This window comes from Salminus brasiliensis, chromosome 7 (assembly GCF_030463535.1).
Source record: "Salminus brasiliensis chromosome 7, fSalBra1.hap2, whole genome shotgun sequence".
NCBI classification, from domain to species: domain Eukaryota; kingdom Metazoa; phylum Chordata; class Actinopteri; order Characiformes; family Bryconidae; genus Salminus; species Salminus brasiliensis.
This window is the reverse complement of record NC_132884.1, coordinates 12,183,559-12,209,108: the sequence shown is the minus strand read 5'-3', so window position 1 is coordinate 12,209,108 and position 25,550 is coordinate 12,183,559. Positions and strand designations below refer to the sequence as shown.

General features: G+C 38.4%; 2 protein-coding genes across 2 annotated transcripts; one reads left to right on the top strand and one right to left on the bottom strand.

Moving 5' to 3' along the window:
• The first annotated feature begins 846 nt into the window (after nt 1-846).
• On the top strand, nt 847-6,752 carry prelid3b (PRELI domain containing 3). The gene is made up of 6 exons (XM_072683934.1): nt 847-980; nt 2,602-2,770; nt 3,370-3,459; nt 3,798-3,868; nt 4,276-4,378; nt 4,896-6,752. Exons 1-6 carry the CDS (start codon nt 949-951, stop codon nt 5,010-5,012), a joined length of 582 nt encoding a protein of 193 aa, XP_072540035.1. The 5' UTR covers nt 847-948; the 3' UTR covers nt 5,013-6,752.
• A 14,425-nt stretch (nt 6,753-21,177) lies between these two features.
• Nucleotides 21,178-25,205, bottom strand: slc32a1 (solute carrier family 32 member 1). Its single transcript, XM_072682944.1, has 2 exons — nt 24,296-25,205; nt 21,178-23,431 (listed from the first exon to the last, which is right to left on the bottom strand). The coding sequence occupies exons 1-2, from the start codon at nt 24,698-24,700 to the stop codon at nt 22,244-22,246; spliced, it is 1,593 nt and encodes a 530-aa protein (XP_072539045.1). The 5' UTR covers nt 24,701-25,205; the 3' UTR covers nt 21,178-22,243.
• Nucleotides 25,206-25,550: the final 345 nt, after the last annotated feature.

Below are 25,550 nucleotides of genomic sequence, written 5' to 3'. Positions count from 1 at the left end.
TTATAATCTTTTCTAACAATACTAAATTCATCCCTTAGTTTAGGGGATGTACATAAAACCCTTAAATTAGCAGTCATAAAACCTTTAATCAAGAAACCATATATTGATCCTAGTGTATTGTCTAATTACAGACCCGTCTTGAACGTAAAATTCCAAGATATTAGAAAAAGCTCGAACAAGGCCTTCTTGTCCAACATCAGTGTCTGACCTCATAAATGTGCTTCTGGAAAAACGGTCACAAATTCCCATAAACACACTTCTAAACCTTGTGGAAAGCCTTCCCAGAAGAGTTGAAGCTATTATAGCTGCAAAGGGTTGCCCAACATCATATTACCCTTATGGATTAAGAATGGTGAATATGGTGTATGAGCTGCTGATATAATTACTCTCTATTTTGCACTCTGTCTCTCTGTCTTACGCATGTTAAAATTCGAAGACTAGTCCTTGTAGTCTGTCATAAAGGCCATCACAGTGTACTATTGATTCCGTGGCGTCCACAAATTATATTTACTAAAATTATACAATCACTATTGCCAGTGCAGTTATTTTAACATTTTTGGTATCGATAAAACGTTTAACGGCTAATGTTAAAAATGTTAATTTTCTTTTTTTACTCTTGACTTATGAAGCGTTAAACCCCTACTATACTTTCTGACTTTTTGGTACAGCACTATCTATAGACAGGCAAGAGAAATCAAGAACGTTGCCTTCTCTGATGTAAGTCAGCATGTGATGGGCGGAAGATTTTTCCGTAGAACATTGTCGTCCGATTCGCTGCGGCGAAGACGCGCAATGACAAGCATAGCCGTGGTGGGTGGGGCTGACGATAAATGCTGTATGAGAAAGCTGCTGAAAGCGGCAACAGCAGCTATTGCCGCAGACGGGTCTAGTGGGGGTTATCTGTCTAACGTAGGGAATTTCTTTTTTTTTTTTTTACAACAAATAAACATGAAGATCTGGACGTCGGAACACATTTTCAAGTGAGTGTTGGATAATCAGCAGTTTCTTATGTACCATTAGTCACAACAGACGATGTAGTTTGTAATTATGCATGTTAGTCAGTCACGTGTAGCCAGCCGGCATGTTAGCCTTACTTCGATAGCTAGCTAGCTAGCTACTACTTGAGACATTAAGAATACTAAACGTTTGGGTCCGTTCTCTAAACTTTGTTCTGTCAACAAAATTACTGATTCCTTAGCCAGCGAGACATCAGTGCCCATACTTGTACCAGGCTTACTAACTTTGCATTAGCGCTAGCTAACGACCTTGGCTGTCCCTACAGTGATTCGATGTGTTGGCTAGCTAGCTAATCTAACGCTAGCTACCTAGCTATATAATTAATTAGTTGGCTAAATAACTATAAGGTGTGCAAATACAGGGCTATGTTTGATATATGTAACGTCATATTGCTAATGTGAGTGTTCGTTTGTGTCCATGTATTGCGGTGAACTTGTTTCATCGACCGGTTAGCAAGATAGCTAGCTAGCACAAGCTAGCTATCGATTTCAAAGTTCCGGACATCTCAATTATGAGATGGACCCGATTTCTATCAGTTAATACTAAATATGTAGCTAGCTATACTTGTAGCAATAGTTCTGTTTTAGGTTGACCACAGTGTTATGTCATATTTACAGAATATGCGTCAGAACGTGTCGTTATGCTGTTGGCGATTTATCGTTAGCAGTCTATATAAAACGGTGGCTAAGCTAATAGTTAGGAAATTTCTGGTGTGTCAAGTGAATTTACAGGTCATACGCTGTAAAACTGCAGAATGTTGTAGCTACTAAAACTAAATACCGGTCCTATGTGGCTGGAGATCGGTTTGGTACGCCAATATCCCTCATTTTAAAAACGAGAACCATGTAAATCGTTGTTTGACCCCGTCTTTGATTGCCTTTGAAGTTTTGTTCTGGTCCCACATAATTTTTGTCCACAGTGCGTTTAAAATTGTATCTATACTGTCTTGTACCCTGAGTCAGTCTGTGTGTAGATCAAATATAGCTAGCTAGCTACATGTTTTAGCAACGGTGTAAATGAATGGTTCAGGTTGGAGGTGACCTCTCAACCCTGGACCCGCGTCTACGGCACGCCATAGTAGGCTATTGTGTTTCAGTAATTTTCTGCTGCATTGCATAACTATCCTTTTCAGTAAATGTGACCTTTCCTCTACATGATGACGCTGTAGGTCGTCACGTTCCACGTGCGTTAAAATGTCTCTGCCGCAAAATCCATGCAAAGATGCCGGAGACATTTACAGCAGGTTAAATATTAAAGGATTCCCGGACATGCATTGTTCACTTGGCATGTTTTCTTGGTTCTTGCTGATTCTTCTTGTTTTGAAAGGCCAAATTGTGAATAAGCTACATGGTAAAAACAAATATACTGTGTAATTAGACCTTTGGTTCAGAGTGTTTTAACGTCAGAACAGTACAGAGGTGCTACATTTAATTTATTTCTTTAACAGCAGGCTACTACACACAAACATGTACATCCACACAGTTTCAATGCTATTAAAATTGAATGGATTTACATGGGATACAAATATGTCCTGTGTTTATACAGAAGTGTAATGACAGTGTCTGCCCATATTTCTCTTTTTAGCCACCCATGGGAAACTGTGACCAAAGCAGCAATGCAGAAATATCCAAACCCCATGAACCCCAGTGTTTTTGGGGTAGATGTACTAGACCGCAATGTGGACCAGCAAGGTCGCCTTCACAGCAACCGCCTGCTCAGCACAGAATGGGGCCTTCCTTCTATTGTTAAATCAGTAAGTTACAGTTTTCTTTTTGTTATTCTAAAACAAATTTAGAATATGAACAAAAGGAACATGACCATAATCATTTAGAGGTATTGTCTGAATTAGCTGTTGCACAAACTGTTGAGCTGTGTTCAAAGTGTCTGCTCAATGCATAAATCAATCACTCTATTAAAATAGATTCTGAACACAAAATTAATTAATTAATTAAAAGACCTTTTATATGCATTCTAAATCTTTCTAACCTAATTTTAGTCAATGTTCTACTATGAAAACTGCATTCAACCACATGCTTAGAACAAACTGTTCTGTTCATCTTGGTGTCTTGTTTCATGCTGTAATGGGTTGTAGCTAAGTAATCTAGTATGATGTAACTGCCCCCTTATTTTTTGTTTAGTGCCAACTCTAGTACTACTGTCACTGATGCCTGCTCATGGTTGCATTATGGCATTTGTTTTCACATCTTCAACTGTTTGATGGTCATGCACTTATGCAACTTCTTGGGTCTTGTTTGATTTATAGCTGTAACAAATGAATCAGTCTTTAAAATTGGCTACTTTTTATCTGGTAACTAATAATAAATGAAAAATCCCATTTGTTTGTTTCTGCAGATAATTGGTAATGCACGAACATGTACATATGTTCAAGAGCACTCAGTTGTGGATCCTAAAGAAAAAACTTTGGAACTTCAGTCTACAAATGTAAGTCACCCCCCCCTCCCCCCACACACACCTAAAACACAAAAAACATGTATTGAAGCTGTTAAGAATAAGAGAGAATCTGCTTTAAGTCAGCCACAGATTAGGTGCTGGGACTGAAAGGAGGACTTTGGGGTGTTTTGTTTTCAAGTGATAAATTAAACTTATGCACATATGCAAATCTGTCATTCTCTGACATTTCCACACATTTGCATCTTTGGCCAAATAATGTTGGTTGCTGAATATTCTGTGTATCTGGTTGTGTTTGGTTTTTAAACATTTTGTTTTAAAATACAGATATTTGAAGAATTGTTTAATGTCATGAACAATTGTGTTCTCAGATCACATTTACCAACATGGTCTCTGTAGACGAAAGGCTCATCTACAGACCGCATCCTCAGAACCCAGAAAAGTAAGAGCTGTGTTTCATCTATTGAATTTCAGTGACACACAAGGTGTCTAAGCCTGTCTGTAAAGTTAAGAGTAGTGAAGATACGCCCTCAGAGGGCAGTGTAGCCAAACCCAGAGAGTGATGGAGTGTGGAGCACTTGTAAGCAGAGGGAGGAAAAATGTTCTCCTGTGTATGTATCATGAGCGAATCCAGCGGCTGAAACTCTTGAATCTTTAGTTTTGTCTTGGTTGATTTAGACATGAAACAAAAGCAACAGTTGTGTGCTTCACCTCTTGATCCAGGTATTCTTGTTTTATGCCAAAGTCATTTACCCTATTCTTACAAAGTAATGTTTGACCATGCAGTCATGTGAGCGTTGAGGGGCTTTAGGACAGTCAACATTGATGGTGTTTTCTCTGATGTCACAGGACTGTGCTGACGCAGGAGGCAATTATCTCTGTGAAAGGAGTCAGTTTAAGCAGCTACCTGGAGGGACTTATGGCAAGCACCATCTCCACCAATGCAGGAAAGGTGGGGTCACTGTAATGCTGCAATAATTGATAATGCTGTAATTAATGACTGCAACATTTTAATGTGCATTTGAAAAGTTGGATGGGTAGATGATCTGAAAATGTACTGTTGGACTGCTAATCTGGACTTTTGTATTGCAATAGAACATTATTTCCAGATGACAAATTAAGTAAATTGAATGACTGGAATATTTAAATAACATTAGTGGCGGATGTCTAATTGTTCTAAGGTCTTTTTAATTTAAGAGCAAACCTAACTATCAGAGGTTTAAATAAAACAGGCTCTTCCAAAATCCTCTCTAATGTTCTTATCCTCTGCAGCTGATGTGCTGATAAACTTGATTCTAATTAGTCATTCTAAGTATTAATAAAGCATTTCTGTTAAGTGCCACAAATGATTTTTAAAGAGACTTTTCCTCAGTTTCAATTGTTTAGGCAACAATAAAATGGGGATTTATTATTTAACAAACAAAAAAGGCTAATTTAGGCTAATTCCTTCCCCTTCTGACTATATGCAGGGTCGCGAAGCAATGGAGTGGGTCATCAGGCGACTCAATGCAGAGATTGAGGAGCTGGCCATCACAGCAAGAGGCACCATACGGACACCCATGGCTGCTGCAGTCACAGAAAAATGAACTGTCAGCATCCCATGCTGTCTTTTATTGGGCTATTTCTTGCGCCATATCTTTCTAAACCAGCAGCTCAGAGCATCCTTCTCTGATGGTCTTTTTTTTTTTCTTTTTCACATTTTGTGGAAAATATTCTCTCCAGCTCCCTCTTGTTTTAGCATCTATATTAGAGGCTAGAGGGATAATAAATGACAAAAATGGTTTTTTCCACTGTCATTTACTTTAATTTATTATTATTATTATTATTATTATTATTAATAAATAATTGTTAGCGAGGAGGACCAGTTCAATGAAGAACATATTGCTGACTTGTATGGAGGGGGGGGTGTTGAAAAGTCATCATGTAGTATTTACCTTTATAATCCTGTTTATGAACAACGTAATGTGCCCTGACACTCAATTAGTTGTGTAATTTGGATGGGAAATTTTACCAAACTGCAGAGTATTGTATTTTTGTTTTCTTTAATGGAGTAGTTCTGCCACAAAAAACTTGGTTAAACATTAAATTAAAGCAATTATCCACCCTTTAGTTCATTTCTCATAAGCTGTGGATCTCATTAAAGTTATTTGTGTAAGATTAAGTGTTGACAGGATATAATGCCCTGCAGTGAGCCTAACACTTACACTTGACCTGTTACATTTAATATAATAATGAACATTTATAAACCCAGTTGGACTAGCTAATGTTTATACAAATAACTAAAATGAAGGGAACAAACTAATTTAGATTATTTGATGTCATGCTACTTTGTGTAGAATGCCTATTAGTTACAGTCATTTGAACGTGCCATTTTGTGACTGCCTACTTTTTCTGGCAGATATCTTGGCATTGAATATGTATTGACATGGCATCTCGCATGGTGCATTGCAGCTTCCCCTGGTGTTAACATTGGTCTGGTTAGAAGTACTGTGATGTCTTTGAGTGACTAGCAAAAAAAAAAAAAGCTTTCATTTTGGATTAGCTACACTTTCAGAAGCAAAACCTTGCACTAATCAGTTAATTGTTACTGCCCATAGCCTAAAATGCAAACATTTTTTTTTGACTGATTTGTTAAATTAATTATCGTAATGAGCCTTGTGCATGATGTGTCTCTACAGTCATAGTTCTGTCAATATTGGGTAAGTGCTTCTTAAAATGATCTTTTGGAAGGAAGAAAGGATGTGTGACCCCCCCCCCCTTTCTGTGAGGCTAAACAAGGAAAAAAAAGTGGTAGACGTGTTATGGAATAGTAGCAGAAAATAAGATTCTTCTGTATGCTTCATGTCAAAATAAAAAAAAAATGTTGTGTTAAAGTACATACTTTACAGGTTGTTTGGATTGGAAGTGTCCATGTTGGATAAAATTAAAAAAAAAAAAAAAAAAGAATCACAGTTATTGCTAAACTGTGGGCAACTAGGTGTTCTAGTAAACCATCATATCTACCTGATGGTATCAGGATTATTATTAATTTATTTATCCTATGTGGTGGGTAAACAATGGCTGGTGGGTTCCAAAATGATCCAGTGAAAAATGTTTGAATAATTTATAAAGTGTTGTAAAGCTCTTGTTAAGGAACTTGTCTGTATGGCTCAAGGCATTATTTGTGTATAACAGGTTATTAGAATGCACAATACATCTTCCAATGCCAATTTCCAAAGGTATGGAAACCAGACAGGCTCAGGTCCCTTCTGTTTTTGCATTAAGAAACAGAACCCAGTATTTTTGCTGTTTACAGTCATTACTGAAATAAATTTGAGTTAAATATCCATACTGTTCTGTTGTGCCTAAATGTATGGCTTAATACACCCTCAATTATATTAACCAGTAGGTAGCTTATGGGTTATTTTAGTTTTGTCTTTTTTTGTGTGTGTGCTAAATAAATGTCTGGGGGGGGGGGGGGGGTCTTGTATGTTACATAACATTTCATGTCCATTGTCTGTCAGGGTTTTTACACCTCACTTCTTGGTTGCATCTGAACAGTTTAGTCTTATCTGTCCTAGCATGTCTTACAAGGTCTGTCCACTTGGCATACTACTATTCTACAACCACCCCCTTTTTAGGAAAACTATTACTACTACTAATTACTATTAATTAAGTGCTATTGAGTCTATTTCAAAACATGACTTAAATTTCAACCCATTTAGTAAATTGTTTTACAACAGATATTGTATAATAGCTATAACAAACAGTTTTAACTTCAGACATGTTTCATGTCAGACAGTTTTAACAAGACAAAAGAAAATCTAGAAAATGAAATAATATATATATAAAATAATTTGCATTTCATTAAGGGAACTAAGTATTTGATTCCCTAAAAACCATGACTAATGTTGGCTCCCACACACCAAAATTGTTGACCTACACAAGGCTGGAATGGGCTACAAAGCCATAAGTAAGAAGCTGGATGAGAAGGTGACAACTGTTGATGCAATTATTCAGAAGAAGTACAACATTACTGTCAATCGACCTAGGCCTGGAGCTCCAAGATATCGCCTCGTGGGGTCTCATTGATCATGGCAGGTTAAAAAATCAGCCAAAAACTACATGGGAGGAGCTGATTAATGATCTCAAGGTAGCTGGGACCACAGTCTCCAAAAAAAACATTGATAATACACTAATGATGTAATGGTTAAAAATCCTGCAGTGCACGCAAGTTTCCTCTGCTCAAGAAGGCTCATGTCCAGGCCTTTCTCAAGTTCGCCAATGAACATATTAATGACTCTGAGAGAGATTGGGAGAAGGTGCTGCGGTCAGATGAGACCAAAATTGAGCTCTTTGGCCTCAACTCGTCGTATTTGGAGGAAGAAAAATACAGAATATGACCCTAAGAACACCATCCCCACGGTCAAGCATGGTGGTGGAAGTATTATGTTTTGGGGGTTTCTTTTAAGGGCACAGGCCAACTTCACCGCATCAATGGGAAGATGAACGGGGCCATGTATCGCAAAATCTTGGGTGACAACCTCCTTGCCTCTGCCAGGGCACTGGAAATGAGTTGTGGATGGGTCTTCCAGCACAACAACAACCCAAAACAAACAGCCAAGGAAACAAAGGAGTGGCTCCATAAGAAGCATATCAAGGTCATGGAAGGGCCTAGCCAGTCTCCTGACCTCAATCCCATAGAAAATCTATGAAGAGAGCTGAAGCTTTGCGTTTTCAAATGCATGCCTAAAAACCTTAAGGATTTGGAGATGATCTGCAGAGAGGAGTGGGCCAAAATTACTCCTGAAGTACGCGCAAACCTTATAAAAAACTACAAGAAATGTCTGACTGCTGTGCTTGCCAACAAGGATTTTGTCACTAAGTATTAAATGATGTTTTACTAGGGGGTCAAATATTTATTTCCTTCAATGAAATTCAAGTTAATTTGTATTTCTCATTTCATGTAATTTTCTCAGTTTTTCTTTTGATATTCTGTGTGTCACTGTTAAAATAAAGCTGGCATAAAATTGAGACTTTCATTTATTTTTTTTTTGTATTAAAACTTTTAAAGTCAGTGGGGGGTCAAATACTTATTTCCTCCACTGTATAAAGCTTCAATGGTTCTCTTTTGCCTCCTTAATTTGCACATTATTTCTAATTTCTTCTGAGGTGGTTATTGTCCCTGTAGCCTTCACCTAGAATATGCAAGATAGAACTAAATAAACAAACATCCCACTTTACTCAGTGTTGCCAACTTAGCGACCTTGTTACTACATCTAGCAACTTTTAAATCAACTAGCGACAAATCTAGCAACTTTTTTCTAGTGTTATTGGAGACTTTTGGAGAACTGAGGTGAACAACTGCATAGAATTCAGTGCATACCTCTCACGGCTGGGACTTTCAAAACACAGTTTTGCAAGGTTTGGGCTGTATTAATTGCAGAAAAACTAGAGAAGAAAGAAGACCAGACTTGCATTTCCTAAAAGAAATACACGAACATTGCATGGTCTCTTAAAAAGTAAAGCCATCACAAATCTAGAACCTGTACTGGATGGTTGCTGTTGATGTGTAGCTCCAGTCCATTTTCCATCTCATTTTTTGCCTCTAAACTGTCTTTCCATTTCCAGTGCCTACTTACAGTAGTTTTCCCTGTGCTAATTTTGGAATTTCTTTTTTTGTAATATAGCAGAATAACATAACATGCCTGCAGGATCTGAGCTGTAGTGGAGTGTTCAGGCAGCTAGTTAGTGAATTGTTCTTTTATTTGTCATTAGTTATTAATATTACTGCTTAATTTAGAAGTTTTGTAAAATGGCCAGTGTGATTGATTAGTTGTTAGACAGCTGATATTAGCATAGTTAGACCTGCTGGACTCTGTAGTATTTGTACTCTGTATCTGTAATCTGGAGACTAGTAATACAGTTATATTGAGAAGCACAGAGAAAGGGATGCTTAACATTAGCACAGTGAGAATGAAGAACCTGTCCAAGCCAACTAAAGACTCATTACATGAACATTGTCCTAGTTTTTCTTTAATATCTTAAAAAGTAAGAACATTTATCAAGCACTGTAACTAGATTTGCAATTCCTAAAGGAAATACACAGGGCTTGAAAAGAACTGGAAGTGTGTTTGTATGCATGTATGTGTTTATGGTAGACATGTCATAATTATATACGCATTACCCAAATGAAATACCAGTGCTTTGCAAAGCAAAAAAATAAAGTGAAACAACGTTTTAAAAAGTGCAGTTCCTGCAGAAACTGCAAGCGTGATTACAGCTCAGCAGTGTGTACGTGATATAGGTGTTTGTTGTTAAGGTGTTGCTAGCTCAAGGTAGAGCTGTGTCCACAAACTATTGGCTGAAATACAGAATGCCAAAACCTTTATTTTAAAAAATGATAACTTTCAAATTATACACCATAGTTTACACATTTTTACACAGATTAAAAGTATTGTCCTATAAGGACACAAATGGGCCTTTACACCCATTCAAAAGTTCACCATTTCTAGTTTAACCACACTTGTAATGCAAGTTCCATCGGTCATCTAAGCATTAGTTTGCAATAAAAATAACATATTCAGGAAGTCTGCGAAGAGACTAAAAAATCCTTTTTAAAACAAAATGTCCTATAAACTACATAAAGTCCATCATAATACTCAACAATGTTGTCAATCATATAATCAGATTTGATCTGGCAAGCATTTGATGGCCCACTGCTCAATGTTTACCTGTGTTGTCCTGTAACTCTTTTAATTGCAAGCTCTGCAGGAACACAGATGGACTTCTTTGACTTATTTGTGGGCTTTTAGGTTCTCATTGGGTACTTAATCTATTGGAGGTGATTTTCATACGGAAATGCTGAAATCTGATCTAAGGAACCAAACTGTTTCACATCATGAGCAAGATTAACCAGTAAATGCACATTGTATACAAGTGCATTTTACCATATCTATCACCAAAATGGGACACAAAAGCTTGAAGCAAACTGGGCTTGCTATAATATAAATTACAGAAAAGTAGCATGAAATAGAGATTTGCTTCAAGAAATGAAAGAAATGTTGTAGCTTTCCATCTGCCATATGTCTTCAAATTATTCAGTCAGAAGCAAAGGTGTTGCCAAGTGGATGTTGTGGTGTTGCTAGACAGTTACTATAGTGTTGTGGTGTTGCTAGACAGTTACTATAGTATCCCTGCTGGTGGCTAAACACCAGGGTGAGTCACATAAACTCCACTTACTCACTACACAGCCTGCAGTTCCTTCTCCAGCTACCTACATAAACCAACTAATTCTGTTTCCTTTCTATAGTGTTTTTTTCTTGTTTGTTTAATTTGTATTATTGTATATTCTTGTCTTAATCCTTTCAGTTTCATTTTAGGTCTTTGTTTCTTTTCCTCAGGGCATTTGCATTACTTCTTGGTTTGCCAATGTTCAGCAAAGTAATACAGTGTTTCTGAAAAGAAAAGATTTGAACCTCTGTTGCTTAGTAACAAGACTGAGCTATGCTGTTTACTATTGATTATTGCATTGTGGAAGATTGTAGCACCCTCAAAATGACCCTGGTATTCCACTTTATGATTCAGACACTCATTGATGCCCTAAAATATAAATAGGGATCCATTTTAGTCAGAGAGGTGTAGAAGCATAGATCAATGACTGTATAAAACATGGACAATGTTCAACAACATGTACACTCGACCCGATTCCCTCTAAATTGCTAAAAGAAATTCTCCCAATTATAATCGGACCTCTTTTAACAATTGTAAATTCATCCCTTAGCCTTGGGCATGTACCCCAAACCCTTAAAATAGCAGTTATAAAACCTTTAATCAAAAAACCAAATCTTGATCCTAGCGTATTATCTAATTATAGACCCATCTCAAACTTAACATTCGTATCTAAGATATTAGAAAAAGCTGTGGCCCAACAACTCTGCTTATACCTGAGTAAAAATGACATGTATGAGAAATTCCAGTCTGGATTTAGACTCAATCACAGCACAGAGACAGCCCTAGTGAAGATTACGAATGATCTCCTTCTTGCCTCTGATCAAGGCTACGTATCTTTATTAGTCCTACTAGACCTTAGTGCAGCCTTTGATACAATAGATCATTCTATATTACTAGAAAGATTAGAGAAAATGGTTGGAATCACAGGGACAGCCCTATCATGGTTCCAATCATATCTAACGGGACGCTTCCAATTTGTAAAGATAAATGATTTATCTTCAAACTACACAGAAGTAAGATATGGAGTTCCGCAAGGCTCAATTTTAGGACCACTATTATTTACATTATACATGTTACCACTGGGCTCAGTTATAAGCAGACATGGCGTTAATTTCCACTTCTATGCAGATAACACACAGCTCTATATATCAGCCAAACCTGACGATAAATTTAGACTACAGAAAATGGAGGACTGTGTAAAGGATATAAAACTCTGGATGTCACATAACTTCCTTCTCCTTAACAGTGACAAAACCGAAGTTCTCCTTTTAGGTCCAAAAGACTCTAGAAATAAACTATCAGACTTAATGTTAGACTTGGCAGATTCTCCCATCATTCCTGGTTTAGCAGCTAAAAATCTTGGCGTCACATTCGACTCAGATTTATCATTTGAGCAACATATAGCTAATATTAGTAGAACAGCCTTTATGCAGCTTAGGAACATCTCCAAACTAAGAAACTCCTTATCACTACAAGACGCAGAAAAGCTAGTACATGCTTTTATTACCTCAAGGCTAGATTACTGTAATGCGTTACTGTCAGGTTGTTCCAGCAGGAACCTCAATAAACTTCAGCTGGTGCAAAATGCTGCAGCCAGGGTCCTTACTAAAACTAGAAAATTTGACCATATCAGTCCAGTTCTATCAGCACTTCATTGGCTCCCAGTTAAATTCCGTATTGAATACAAAATTCTTTTATTAACATATAAAGCCCTACATGGCCTCGCTCCTGAGTACCTGCAGGATCTTATAGTATATTACGAACCATCAAGACTACTTAGATCTCAGGGTGCTGGCCTCTTACGCGTTCCCAAAATTCTGAAAACCTCAGCAGGGGGAAGAGCCTTTTCCTATAAAGCCCCCCAGCTCTGGAATAACCTTCCAGATAATGTTCGGGACTCAGACACAGTCTCAATCTTTAAATCTAAACTGAAAACTTATATGTTTAGTTTAGCTTTTGGTAATTAATGTTTCTTAGATAAGGGCTGCAGGTCCAGGGGTTCGCGGACCCAGGGAATTGTAGTACTCTGAGATGCTGGAGCTGTCGTCTCGCTGCTTACACGCGATCACTCAGGTTTGTTGACGGTGGAGCAGATAGATGCTGGTGTTCTCAGGGTACGCCCGTGTCCGTGTTACCCTCTGGCTCTCTCCTTTTAATTATGCTGTGATAATCAGACCTGCCGGAGTCATCAGACATACCCAGATGCTGATGATCAATATTCTCTGCACTCCATAAAATTCCTCTTAGAACTAACTTCTCTCTCTTTACCTTCCCCGAGTAAATGGCCACCCAGCCCGATCTGCAGGAAGATTGCCCGCTGAGGTCCCCTCTACCTGCATCTAACCAGCTGCCACCTACCAGTCCAGCCAGCGGGTCCCCCCCAACCCGCCACCACCCATGGCTCACCCGCCAGCCGCTGCTGCCTGTTTGGTGGCCGTGCTGAAACCTAGATGGACTCGTGCCTGTCTGACACTATTAATATCACAACTATTAACTTTCTGTTGTACCTGGTTTGGTAATTTTTATCATTAATGTTTAAAACAGTCTGGCCAGAGGAGGATGGGTCCCCCTTGTGAGTCTTGGTTCCTCCCAAGGTTTCTTCCTCCAGCTCTGAGGGAGTTTTTCCTTGCCACTGTCGCCGTTGGCTTGCTCACGGGGGTCTTTGACGCTTCATGTTATTTCTTCTTTCTTCTCTGTCTCTGTTCTTTATTAAGTAATAACTATGTAAAGCTGCTTTGTGACGACAACAGTTGTAAAAAGCGCTATACAAATAAATTTGACTTGACTTGACTTGACAATGTGGTTCCAGTCCCTTCTGACAGAGACAGACATACCTATTCATTTGGTTAGTAAATTGCTGACTTTTTAAATGACAGCTAGTGCAGGATAGTGTAGCTAGTGTAGGAATCATCTGTGAAGCTGTCATGCTGGCTAGGCTAGACAATGACGGGTGAACACTCGCAGGGACGGTGCGATGCATGATTTATCAACAAAACAGGGAAAAACACAAGAGTGCTGCAATAACAGAGAAGGAGAAACAAGACAAACGTGACAAAATAACATGGGTTAAACCTGAAGGCCACCTGAGGCTGGTAGGTAGCCAGGGAGCAAAGCTAGGCGGGCCAACTTAACGGAGGGAGGAAGACAGATGCAGGAAACCAAACCGCGCTCGTCAGGCGCTGATAAACTTACTTGACTATGAGGGAAGGGCACGCCGAATCTCACTGGTGACCAACCGGTGAACCAGATAGCGAACTCCCTCTGAACATGAACGGCTCCTCTAGAGCAGATACTACAGAACACTAGACTCTCTTGGAAGTCTCGTGACCGGGGGCCAACATAACGCTTGACGTCGCAAGAGTAATTCTCGGCCCAGACCTTCGCGTTTGCTCCCCTTTTGTACCCCAGCTCTCAGGTGACCCGAATCGAAACATGAACGTGAATGAACAACACCTGAACAAACATGGCGACGTACATAAACGGGTGTCAACATAAAAGTCCTAGAACATGAAGCCTGTGGTGGGCGCGGCGACGCGGACCTGACAGAAGCAAACAAACAAAAATACAATCAGATAGAAATTGAAGATCCAGAACTTCTCCTTTTTATGTAATTTGAATTATTTAATTTCAATTAATTTTATTCATTTTATAATGTAACCTAATCAGCCGAATGGATAAACCATCAGACATTATTTATTAATTTAATATTGTGCAAATTTATTTTTACATGAACTTGCTTGGGTGTCATTTTATTTCCTTGTATATCTCATATAATTCAAGAAAATGTTCAAAAAGCTTATTAGTTTTAATGAAGCTTTTGCTCACATGGTTTTTGCTATTAAATATGTAATTATTTTTTTTCACTGTACATTAAATAGATACATTTAAGAGACACTAAGGACATGAGTTAAAAACTATAGACATAAATGGGCAGCTTAGTACTGTTGACATTGCTGTATGGTATTGTGCTAAGAGCATGGCAATAATGTTCTATGTGCAATATTGTGCAAAGAGCATTGTCATAAGGTGCACTGTGCATTATTGTAACAGTTAGCAATAAATATAATAAATGTAGTGTTTTTACATAGTTGTATAGTTCCATTAGGGTGTGTGTGTGTTGGCAGGAGTTCAGTCAGTCAGAGTAAAATATAACAGACAAAATATAAACAAAAAATATAAACAAACAAACAAAATATAAACAAATAAACACAATATAAACAAAACATCAACACCCTCTTTATCCCATGAACACATAGATCTCCATCTGAAATTTCAAGTAACAGTTTGGTCTTTTTAATTACTTGATGAGATGACAACACTTTATAAACTAAAGGCTCTATCCCACTCTTGTTGTATTAGAAAAAAAAATTTGTTTTCAACTCTACATTATTATTACTTACATTACTTCTGTGATAACGGTTTAGTCTTGGACACTTCCTTGATCACCTCAATTGTACCACTCAGCTCAGTGGCATTTCGGCAAAATAAAAGAATAGTAAAGATAAGAACAATAATTCTTCAATTTTCTGGTAATGTAGTGTAAACACAGTTGTACAGCTAACTATGTCAGAAAATACTGACCAATGAGCATATGGTTTTGCCTGTGTGTCATGACAAAGCAGTTGTGCACTGGGCAGGTATTTGCCCAAAACACACACGCAAGTTAAAATACAAGACAAAACAATGGTTAGAAAACAACTCAAGTTAATATTCTTCAGATTTCATTTTACACATTTTACAAGCTTGCATTTGATTGATCCAGGGATCAATATTAACCATGGATCTTATGGACATAAAAGTGGTAGTAAGTGATTATATCAACACATTAGCAATCCATAAAAGATGTAGATAGGTTAGCTATAGACTAGTCTTCCATTTGCACGAATAAGCACTCTTGTTTGATCTTCTTTGGGATTTCATGTTTAACTCTGTATCTGCTCTGTATTAACTCTGCATGCTAACCTGCACTGCTGATTGCACACTGAACACTGAGGTGAGTGGGACTTCATAGTTGCTAAAAGACAACTGCAGCACCTCAAAGAACTGTAACCTAGCTAGCTAACGCTAACACCTTTACCTCTCTTACTAGAGATATAACTAGCTACATATGTGTTGAAATGACAAAGTGCCAGATCCTCAAAAGTATGTTTATTTCAGGGAAAAAATCTTCAGGTTTGGTGTCGAAATCGTTTATAAGTAATGAAAATTAACTTAGCTAATATTTCACTGAAATGTAGCACTACAGTAAATAATCATAATATACAAACAGCAAACGTTTAGAACGGGTTCCAATGCTGGAGAGAGCATGAAAAAACAACTAATCAGGGGCGGAGTCAGGTTGACATAAATACGCCCATGTCGTGTATATTCGTCCAAAACTATGTCAGTCGGTGTTTTTTCCTATCCTCTTAAGTCGTTTGCTGTTTTATTGCAGTACACACTTAAAATAAAGAATCGGTGCGTTTATTTAAAAATAAGGAGAAAAATAGAGACATATAATAAAATAAATAATAATAATAATATTAATAATAATGTTGTTCAGCTAAGCTGCTGCTAGGTAGCTGCTAAAGTGTTGCTACATTTTATGCTAATACTTTTATGCTAATATTTATTGTTAGTTAAATAGTGATTGCCTGCTATAATAATAAGAATAAGAAGAACTAAGGAGTGTAGTTGCTGCAGAAACTGTGAGTGTTATTGCAGCAGAAAAGTTGCTGTGATGTAGGTGTTTGTTGCAAAGATGTTATGTTGTTATGTTGTTGTTCCAGCGGAGGGTACATGAGAGTATCCTTCCCAGGAAGTCTGGGTGATATTTTGAACCTCAGAATTGTACAGAATTGTCGTATATTCGCTGCTCTATGCAACAGTTGGTTGTAATTGGCTGGACGGTAATAGGGGTGTGCTGAAAGCGAGTGTTGTGATTGGCTCAGTTCATCAGTAGTTAACATCATATCTAAAAGAATCGGCTGTCCTATTTCCCTATTTATTGCGCCTCACCTCTTCCTCGTGTCAAAAATGCTTATTGTTGCTCGAAATAACATTCGTCTCGCGTTGGTGATCAGCGAGAACAGCCGGTTGCATTTGGGGGAGAAGTTTGGACAGAAACGTTAAGTCGGACAGTTACCACCTGCAACCCACGTGAGCTATGGCAGATCTCGCGGTTTCTGAGTTCTTCGTAACTGGCGTAATAGAAGCGTATACAATAGAAATCCCCCTGCATGAAATTGAATATGATAAACCATGAACCTTCTGGAGGGAAAGGTTCAAACTAACTGCGATCTGTCTTAATAAACAGCCTAATAAAGCCTTAAATATTAAAAGTATTTAACAGAGTGTACCTGGCCCAGAGCTTTTTTGTATACCCTGCAGTTCTTGATTCATTATATAGGCCAAGTACTCTTCATCTGGAAAAGTACATCAAAACAAAAGTACTCCCAAAACCACTAGAGCTACAGAGTTGCAACATAAACCACTAGTTGCAACATATTTCATTGTTTACCTGATTGCAAGAGTATAGATCTTATTAGTTTACAGCCTTCTGTAATAGAGAGGAATATTTAAATTACATGACAATTATAAGCAGAAACATTGTGCATTTTTGTCGTTTGTACATTTATCTATTTAGTAAAGAGCTCTGATAATTACAATATGTTCATGTAAGGACAACAAATTGATTAACACAAATTAACACAAGTTGTAACCAGTTGTTCTTACATCTAAAGTGTAGGTATCGGATGATAATTAAGCATATCTCGAGATGTTAATAAAATTGATTTGAACCCCCAAAATGTATGTATTAAACAGGGCCGGTCCAAGGCGTACTCGAACGCCACCAGAGGGCCCCCAAGAGCACCAATATATCATGGTAAAAATATTTTTAAAAATGGTGTTACACAAGTAAAGGGTTTTTTTATGTTACTTTATTTTCACACCAATACTAGGTTAATCAATTCCTGCTGTGGATGCTGCCCGGGCGCTTCAGCGTATTGCATAACATCTCTCTTGGTAAATCGCTCTACGAAAAAACAATTCAGCTCCCGCCTTGGGCCTTCCGCTTTCTTTTTTCTGGTCCAGGGAGAAAGGGAATTGTACAATATGCAGAGGTGGTCCTGGGGGACCTAACGCTTATATGTGCCTTCCTCACACTTTTGCACGTCTGTTTAATATTTAAAAACAAAACAGATTAAACTGATTAACTGTCGCTTTACTGTAAACGCAGTGTCCCGTCTGCTGATGTTACGGAACACATACACACCACTCTGTATTTAAAAGTAAAAATGAATTAGAACATATTTGTGAGTTTGCTATCCCCATAAGGTTAAGAACAATAGCCAGAATGACACATGTAAGATGTAAGCTAATTACAAATAATGCTAATAATAATAATAATAATGATAGTGGACACGTTACACACACAGTGTAGCCTATGGAATGATGAAGCATCTGGTGTTAAGGTGGTGGTGTGGCCCAAAATGAAAATCTGCTTAGGGGCCCCATAAAGGCATGGGCCGGCCCTGGTATTAAATATTATTTTTATGTGATTGAGACACGCACACACACAAACACATTCACACAAATGAGAAATGTAATTGAGAGAAAGGGGTCTAGAATTACTGCTTGCTGTTTCGCTCTTCTTATGAGATGTTCGTCTTTTATTTGCTGCTAGTTGTGTTATTTGTATGTAATGCAAATCCGTAACGACTGACCCTGCTGTTCTCTACATATAATGATAACCAGACCGCATGGTTGGAAACGGCATCTAAGAGTTGCCTACTTGATATTTAATCGCAAGTAAATTAAATGAAATGCACAAAAACTTTAGTTGATTAAGTGCAAAAGTAATAAAGTGCTATAAAAAACAGCGAAGATATAAAACACAAAAGCAATTTAGATGGCTTTACATTAGTAAAATGACAAGTAAGAAAAGACCAAAGACCAGAGTTTTGCATTTTATAATGAAAAGGTACAACCGTCATTGGTGTCAGCGGAGCTTCTAGCCAATGAGGATTAAGCTCTGTCGAAAATTTCCCTGAATGCGAAAATTCTAGAAAAACTAGTTACCTACATAATACATAATGTTTGTCAACATTTGTCATGGAAGCACATTACAGTGTGCCTTTTTATCACAACTGATACAACTGTATTTTTAAAATCATTACTGTGATTATTGTTATTTAAAAAAACTATACATTGGAGTGGGTGTGTTACTCGATATGTACTTTACAACTAAGACTGTAGTCTATTTGCATATTTATTATCAGTCTGTCCAGCCAGTCCATCCATGCCAGCATAAAAGATGAAAGCTATGGGTCACGAATTTTATCCGCTAAGAGCTACGGTGTGGCTGTAGGTATGCATTCGAATTAAGCAGAAGCCCATCTGACTCTACTGTTTGACTCTGATGTTTCGTTAGAAGTTCTCAGTCAGCTCAATACATGGTTACTAAATAGCTAATATGTTCTAGCGTGTTAGAACAGTGAAAATGTTAAAATATGCAGTAAAGTATTCTATTTGCAACTAAATACTAAATATGTCCTGGAAAATTGTCTTTGGCAAAAAAACAAAAACAAAACACAACTTGTAGTGCAAGGAGACTTAGCAGATGATCACAAGAAAGAAAATGGAAAAATAATGTGTAATGAAAACACTTATTGATATATTGGCACTGATAATGATTCCGAAGACAATTATATATGTTTTAAATCTAATAAACGAAATTCCGTTTATTCTAAACATGAGAGAACATATATACACACCAACAGCATTTGAAAGCATTAGATAATTTTCAAACATGCAATACCTGCAACTGGTTTCATATTTTTCATATGGAAAGTTTATGTAATTAGCATTGGCCAGCTGGCTTCACTTTAAATGAATTTTTAAGTAACACCATTAGTAACTATTACAGTAGTGCATAAACATTTATTTTAACTTCACAGCGCCGTTCAGAAACAACATCTAAAGTGGGTTGGAATGTGAAAACTATCGGCGCCAAGAAAAATATAGCCACACATAATATATACCCAAATCACATAATGTAAATGACGTAGGCGTGAGGGGATTGCTTGTAGTATGCACGTCCAACACTTGAAATTATTTCCATGCTGGGCGTTGACATCCAGTATTTCTGTATGTTTTTTTTTTTTACATAAACGTAACAGGGGCTTGTATGTCTCTTAAGTCTCCATTAAACATCAGAGAACTCTCAAATATCTCAAATATCTATCGCATCACGTAGTATTATCCCTCTCTCTGTATTTTCCTTAGCACTACTGCACCTCCTCTTCAGCAGGGCGCTCCATGACTGTTTTAACTAATGTTTTGGCCCTCGCACGAAGATGAATTAGCTATAGTTAGTTTCCTTTTTCACTGATGTGAATTAATTGTATGTTTTCATTAAAAATAAAATCTAAGTTGTCTTTTTAATTGAAACATTCTCTTGTCTCATTGTCTCTAGTATTTGTGGCGAGTAATTTGAAGTTCTGCGTGAAAATGAATTATTCAATTAACAAAATACTTTATATACAATATAATCTATACAACAACTGTTTTCCTTCCTTTCAAATATGACGTGCTAAGATAGGTGGAAAAAAAATCACCATCAGTGGAGTACAACTTCAGAATCTGTTCCCATTACCTGCCTTGTTGCCACATTTCTTGTTTGCAAAAACACGGTGTATAGACAGAGCATATACAATGCTTCAGCCAAAACTACCCAATGAAGGTAGTTGGCGTCCTACGTGAGACGTGTCTACTTGTCATATTGCCATGTCGTAATCTAAAATTCACCTACTTGTGTCTCCTTCCCTCAAATCATCTAAAGTGGGTCCAGATGTTTCCAGCGTTCATCAAGTTCATCAAGCGCGATACAGGTTTTACTTGCTAAATTTGAGCCTGCAGCAAAAATCTGTTCATCACTGGCTGCTTTCTGGGAAATCACACCTTGAATCAAGAGCTTAATTCACTAAGTCCATTAGATGAACAAATTGAAAAAAATATTAACTAATAATCTAAAATAAAAAGCTAAAATAAAAGCTGCTTGTTATTGAACAAATGTTCTCTCAAGAGTTGACGGTTAAGTATCCATGGTGGGTACAGACTTGTGTACACTGTTGCGGTCAATGATTTTGTGCCCCATGGAAAAATATTACACTGGACTCCATCACCCCACTGCCCCTAAAAATGTTCTCATATGTTTTAGGACCTCTGTCAGTCACATGCCCTTAAAATTGTCATAACTTCCGTCCTTCATACGGCGCCCCTGCTGGCTGATTTTAACGAGCAAAATAAAATGTGCTGGAGTTGGGAAATCGCTGAAATGTAGTGTCATGGCCCTTAGAAATGAACGCTTTAACATTGAACGCTTTAACAGTGAAGCCTAGTAATAATTTGCTTCTGAAATATACCGCTACAAAAAAAAAACATTTCTGAGAGTGCGATTCTGCTTGTTTTTTATACTTTATTTCTTTATTCTGTTCTGGGTAAAAATACATTCTTTCTCGTTGCTTATTCACAGAAAATCAAGCACATTGTAAGATATAAGTTCACGTGTTTCTTTATTTTTTCAATATATTCATTTTCACAATATATGAGAATGACTTTGTGATATACATTCCATCATTTGAACCACAATAACACTACACATACGGTTTCATAACATGTCCACAGCACCCGTTAGATTGCACAAAATGAAAATGTATTTTGTGAGTCTTTAGAATAGATATTCGTACACCGTACTTTATTTCAAATAACATTTAAAATGTTCTCTTAAAGGACAAGATAATTAGCCTAACACAATGCTTTCCAATTGATAGGAAAAGCAATGATCAAATTCCATCGTATATCAATACTGCATTATAATTAGTATTCTCATTTAGATTAATTTGTCAGGAATCCACTTTGTGTGTCATTGGACCGTGTGCATTTGTGGTGTGGAGAGGAACTGCTTTTTTGTATTTTGATTTCTTAAAATATATTAAATGCCACATTAACGTCATACATTCAGAATGCATAGCTGTTGGTGTTCTGTATTTACCTATTACAAATATAATTTTAGAGTTCATTCTTATAGTATTTGGTCTACACATAATGTTGATATCATCTAGGGTCCCTGTATTTTCTCCAGTGAATTTTTCAAGAAATGAAGATGCTCAAATTTAAAAGGACCAGGTGATTAACATCTTTGCTCATAATGTCACCAATTATGAGAGTAATTAGAGTCATTTTGATGAGCCAAATCTTGCAGACCATACCAGTTACCATGTTCAGTTTCCTTTAGATATTTTCCTAATTTGTCATTTTACCTACTGTAAAACATGGGAAAATGCGTCATTGTTCTGTCATCACTAACTATATAAAAGCGGTCCTTGCAGTACAAAGCATTTATTTTGCATGTCAGTATGTATATTATTTGGCGTTGTTGTTTTGGCGTGTATGTGAACGTTATTATTTTAACATCACGTTGATGCGCACAAGCAGTGCTTGTTATTTCTTGTCGTTTGCAAATCAATAGAAAATGAAGATGGTACATTAGAGGGAAATACGGCTGTTTAGATGTGGGGTGCGTTGTAACATAACACCATACGGCCGCTGGCATTCCTCTGAACTATTCGTGTATGTTGTATCTGAACGCTTCAATGAGGCCTTCCATAGAGTGAATGAAACCAGAAATACTGCATATACCCCCAATCACAAATATAGCGACATCAAAAAAAACTTGGTGCCAGAGCAGCTTCCTCCACAGCAGCTTGAGGTGAAAGAGGCTGGGCAGGAGAAAGCACAAGCCTGCCCCCGTCAGGCTCCCCGTTAAGCCCATGAGGAGCGCGAAGTGCGGCACGTAAATGGCCATAAACATAGTGAACACTACAAGGCCACATCGAAGAGAGAGACCCCACGACTTGAGACGACCGTCGCCCCCATAACAATCTGGGAAAAACGCGCGCCCTCCATCCTGGAAAAAAGTCTTTTCCAACACTTCGACAGCAGCGAAAAACGGCAGCGGATATGACAGCAGCGCCTTGGCCACTAGGAAAATATTGACCACGGCTCTGATGCCGGGCGGCAAGTTATCTGTGATGACCTCCTTGGTTTCGTCTGCCCATGTCAGATATGCCACCAGAGCAAAGAGACCTTTAAGAATACAAGCAGCAATGTGAGTCCAGTTCATCATACAATGAAATTCGCTGGGCTTCTGCATGTTTCCTTCCAACGACGGCAAGAAAATCTGCGAGGTATAGCTGAACACGATAATGCCAATAGAAATAGGGAATTTCTTCACGTCGATATAGAACTTAACCTTGTCCCAAGCCCAGTCTCGTGCCCTTGAGAGGCAGTAAGCTATTACAAGGACGTTGATGACGAAGTGAGCGAGGGTGCAGAGCAAGCTGAACTTGGACACGGCCTTTAGGTTTTTGAGGAAGGCGCAAGGCAGCAGAACGGCGGTGGCAATAATGGCCCATGACCTCTGGGACACAGGAAGGTTTGGGAAGCTGTTGTACAATAGATTACCACTGACTACGACGTATAAAATGCAGGTCATTACAAGCTCGATGATCTGGGCAACATTCACGATGTGGCCTCCGAGTGCAGGAAATCTGGGCGCACAGCAAGCGTTGGCAATGTCAACATACGAGTCTCTCACTCTCACGAGCTGTCCGTCTTCGTTTTCTTCGTAGAGGCAAGCGATGAGGATTTTCCCCGTGTAACAGCACACCACTGCAGCAAAAATGATGAGGAAAAGTCCAAGATATCCGCCGTGGAGAATAGCATATGGCAACCCTAGTACAAACATTCCCTGTGAAAACATTAGAGGTTCAGAGTCATTATAAGTATGGTAAAATGCATAAGAATCAGCTGGGCAATATTCATTAAATAGAACATTGTGTTTTTGGAACATGCTGTTAATCTAGCTATGTGTTTTAATGTGTTGTGGCAAATGCTTTTATTGTTCTGAGTCCGTCAGAAGTGTGCTTCTGAGTCGGTTGCTAATTTCTATAGGTTTTAAATCAGTGGGAAACACTGCTGTGAGCACAACTACTGTCCTTCATTCTGTCGTCATCAGGATAAATCAAAGAGACAGACAGTGACGCAACGGACAGCCAGAAGACTCATTGTGCATGTTTAAACGTGTGTGACTGTGTGTGTTGTGTGTGCGTGTGAATACGTGTTAAACGATCAGAAATGAGTACTGTCGAGGATACGAATAGACAGTGAGCTTTCAAATATGTGTATTTCTTGCAGATATTTTGCAGATAGATGAACCCACCCCCGAAAAAACACGACCTAATTTTACGCACGAACAACAGCGATATAGAAAACCTATTGTAACAAATGCGTTAGTTAAACAGCTCATAAACACACTACACTTGATATAAGATGCCTAAACCTTATAGGAATTCACCCATGCCCCCACGAATTCCCCTGGCGGCGTTCAGCTCACGCGTTAACAACACATTGTCTCGGTGTCTACAAGAATGTTCACAATTAAATATTTATTTTTCCCTACGGGCATTTTTTTTGCATTACAGTTACCACAACCTACTGCCTTTTCAAACTATATTAACCGTATGGGTGTTTCATAAACTCATTGTATTACTGCAATGTATTACTTTTTGTACCCCTTTTTAATACCCCACAAAAAATTAAAATGCGCCCATACCTGGATGGCGTTGGTAACGTTCCAGCCTGCCTCCCAAGCAGTGATTTTTGGCTTATCTTGAGAAGCTAGTTCGTTGCACATACCACCATCTTTCGACGCCGAGGGCGGGGGACCAGTACCGTCTCTCTGGTAGTGACTGTCCCCTTCCATAGTGCCATCTCCCATCATGTCTCCGCCGCCCTCTCCCGCCATTTCCTCATTTTTAAGAATGTCCATCTGCAGTCCTTGCCTATGGTCATAGTCCAAATCATCACAGGCTGCAAAACCCAACGCTTCCTCGTCAGTTGCGGCCTGGAAGCCCATCCTGGCGAACATCCCGCTCACCTTTGCCTGTGATTTATTGGTAACCGTCGTAGCTGCATTGGACAGCTTGTTAGAGATCTTGCTTCGAATTAATGTCGCCATAGCTGATTTCTTAGAGAAGTTTCCCACACACCTGTATCAGTATATTTTAGATAGAATAGCTTTAGGTACGTGCAAATGTTCTTTGTCTGCGCATTAAAAGAAAGCCTGCAGTTTTCTTTTCTTCAGTCGTTATCTCCCGTTTTCCTTGAGAGCGCGGGCGGTGCTGTTGGTAATTCCGTGGAACATGTCACCTTCAGAGGTCGGAACCAGGTGCCTGCATCGTGTTAGCCTGCGTCTCCTTTCTTTAGGAACCTTGGCGCATTTAGCAGGTAAAATCAACTCTCTTCAGGCAGCCTGTGCGTAAAAGGATATATCAACGCACTTTCTTTGCAATAGTTTCGTCGTGTCACTGTATCCACAGTCGTGTTTTTGTGACCGTTACTGGTGCCAATGCAGTACGCGGGAGCCGATGGGTGGTGAGGAGGAGGCACGCGTCATCGCCAGCTTGCCAATGCGAAGACGGTGCTGCGTAAAGCTCGTGTCAGGAACTCCAGCGCGCACAGCCGCCCCACAATAGGAAAAAAAAGAAAAAAGAGATTTGGTGCATTTCTGAGGGAGGCGCTTGTGCCTCCACCCCTTCTCATAATTTACAATGTACCTTGTACCCAATACCCAATGACAACCGAGATTCAAGTCTTGCATATATATATATATATATATATATATATATATATATATATATATATATATATATATATACATATATACACACACCCTTACTGCCATACCCCAACCGATAAACATGCAAGAAGGAACTATTTCACACCAAGAGAGATGCCGTTTGTGCACTTTATTCCAACAGAGGGAACCCTTTTGTCTATCTTGGGATCTGTCCGCAATTTCGGAATTG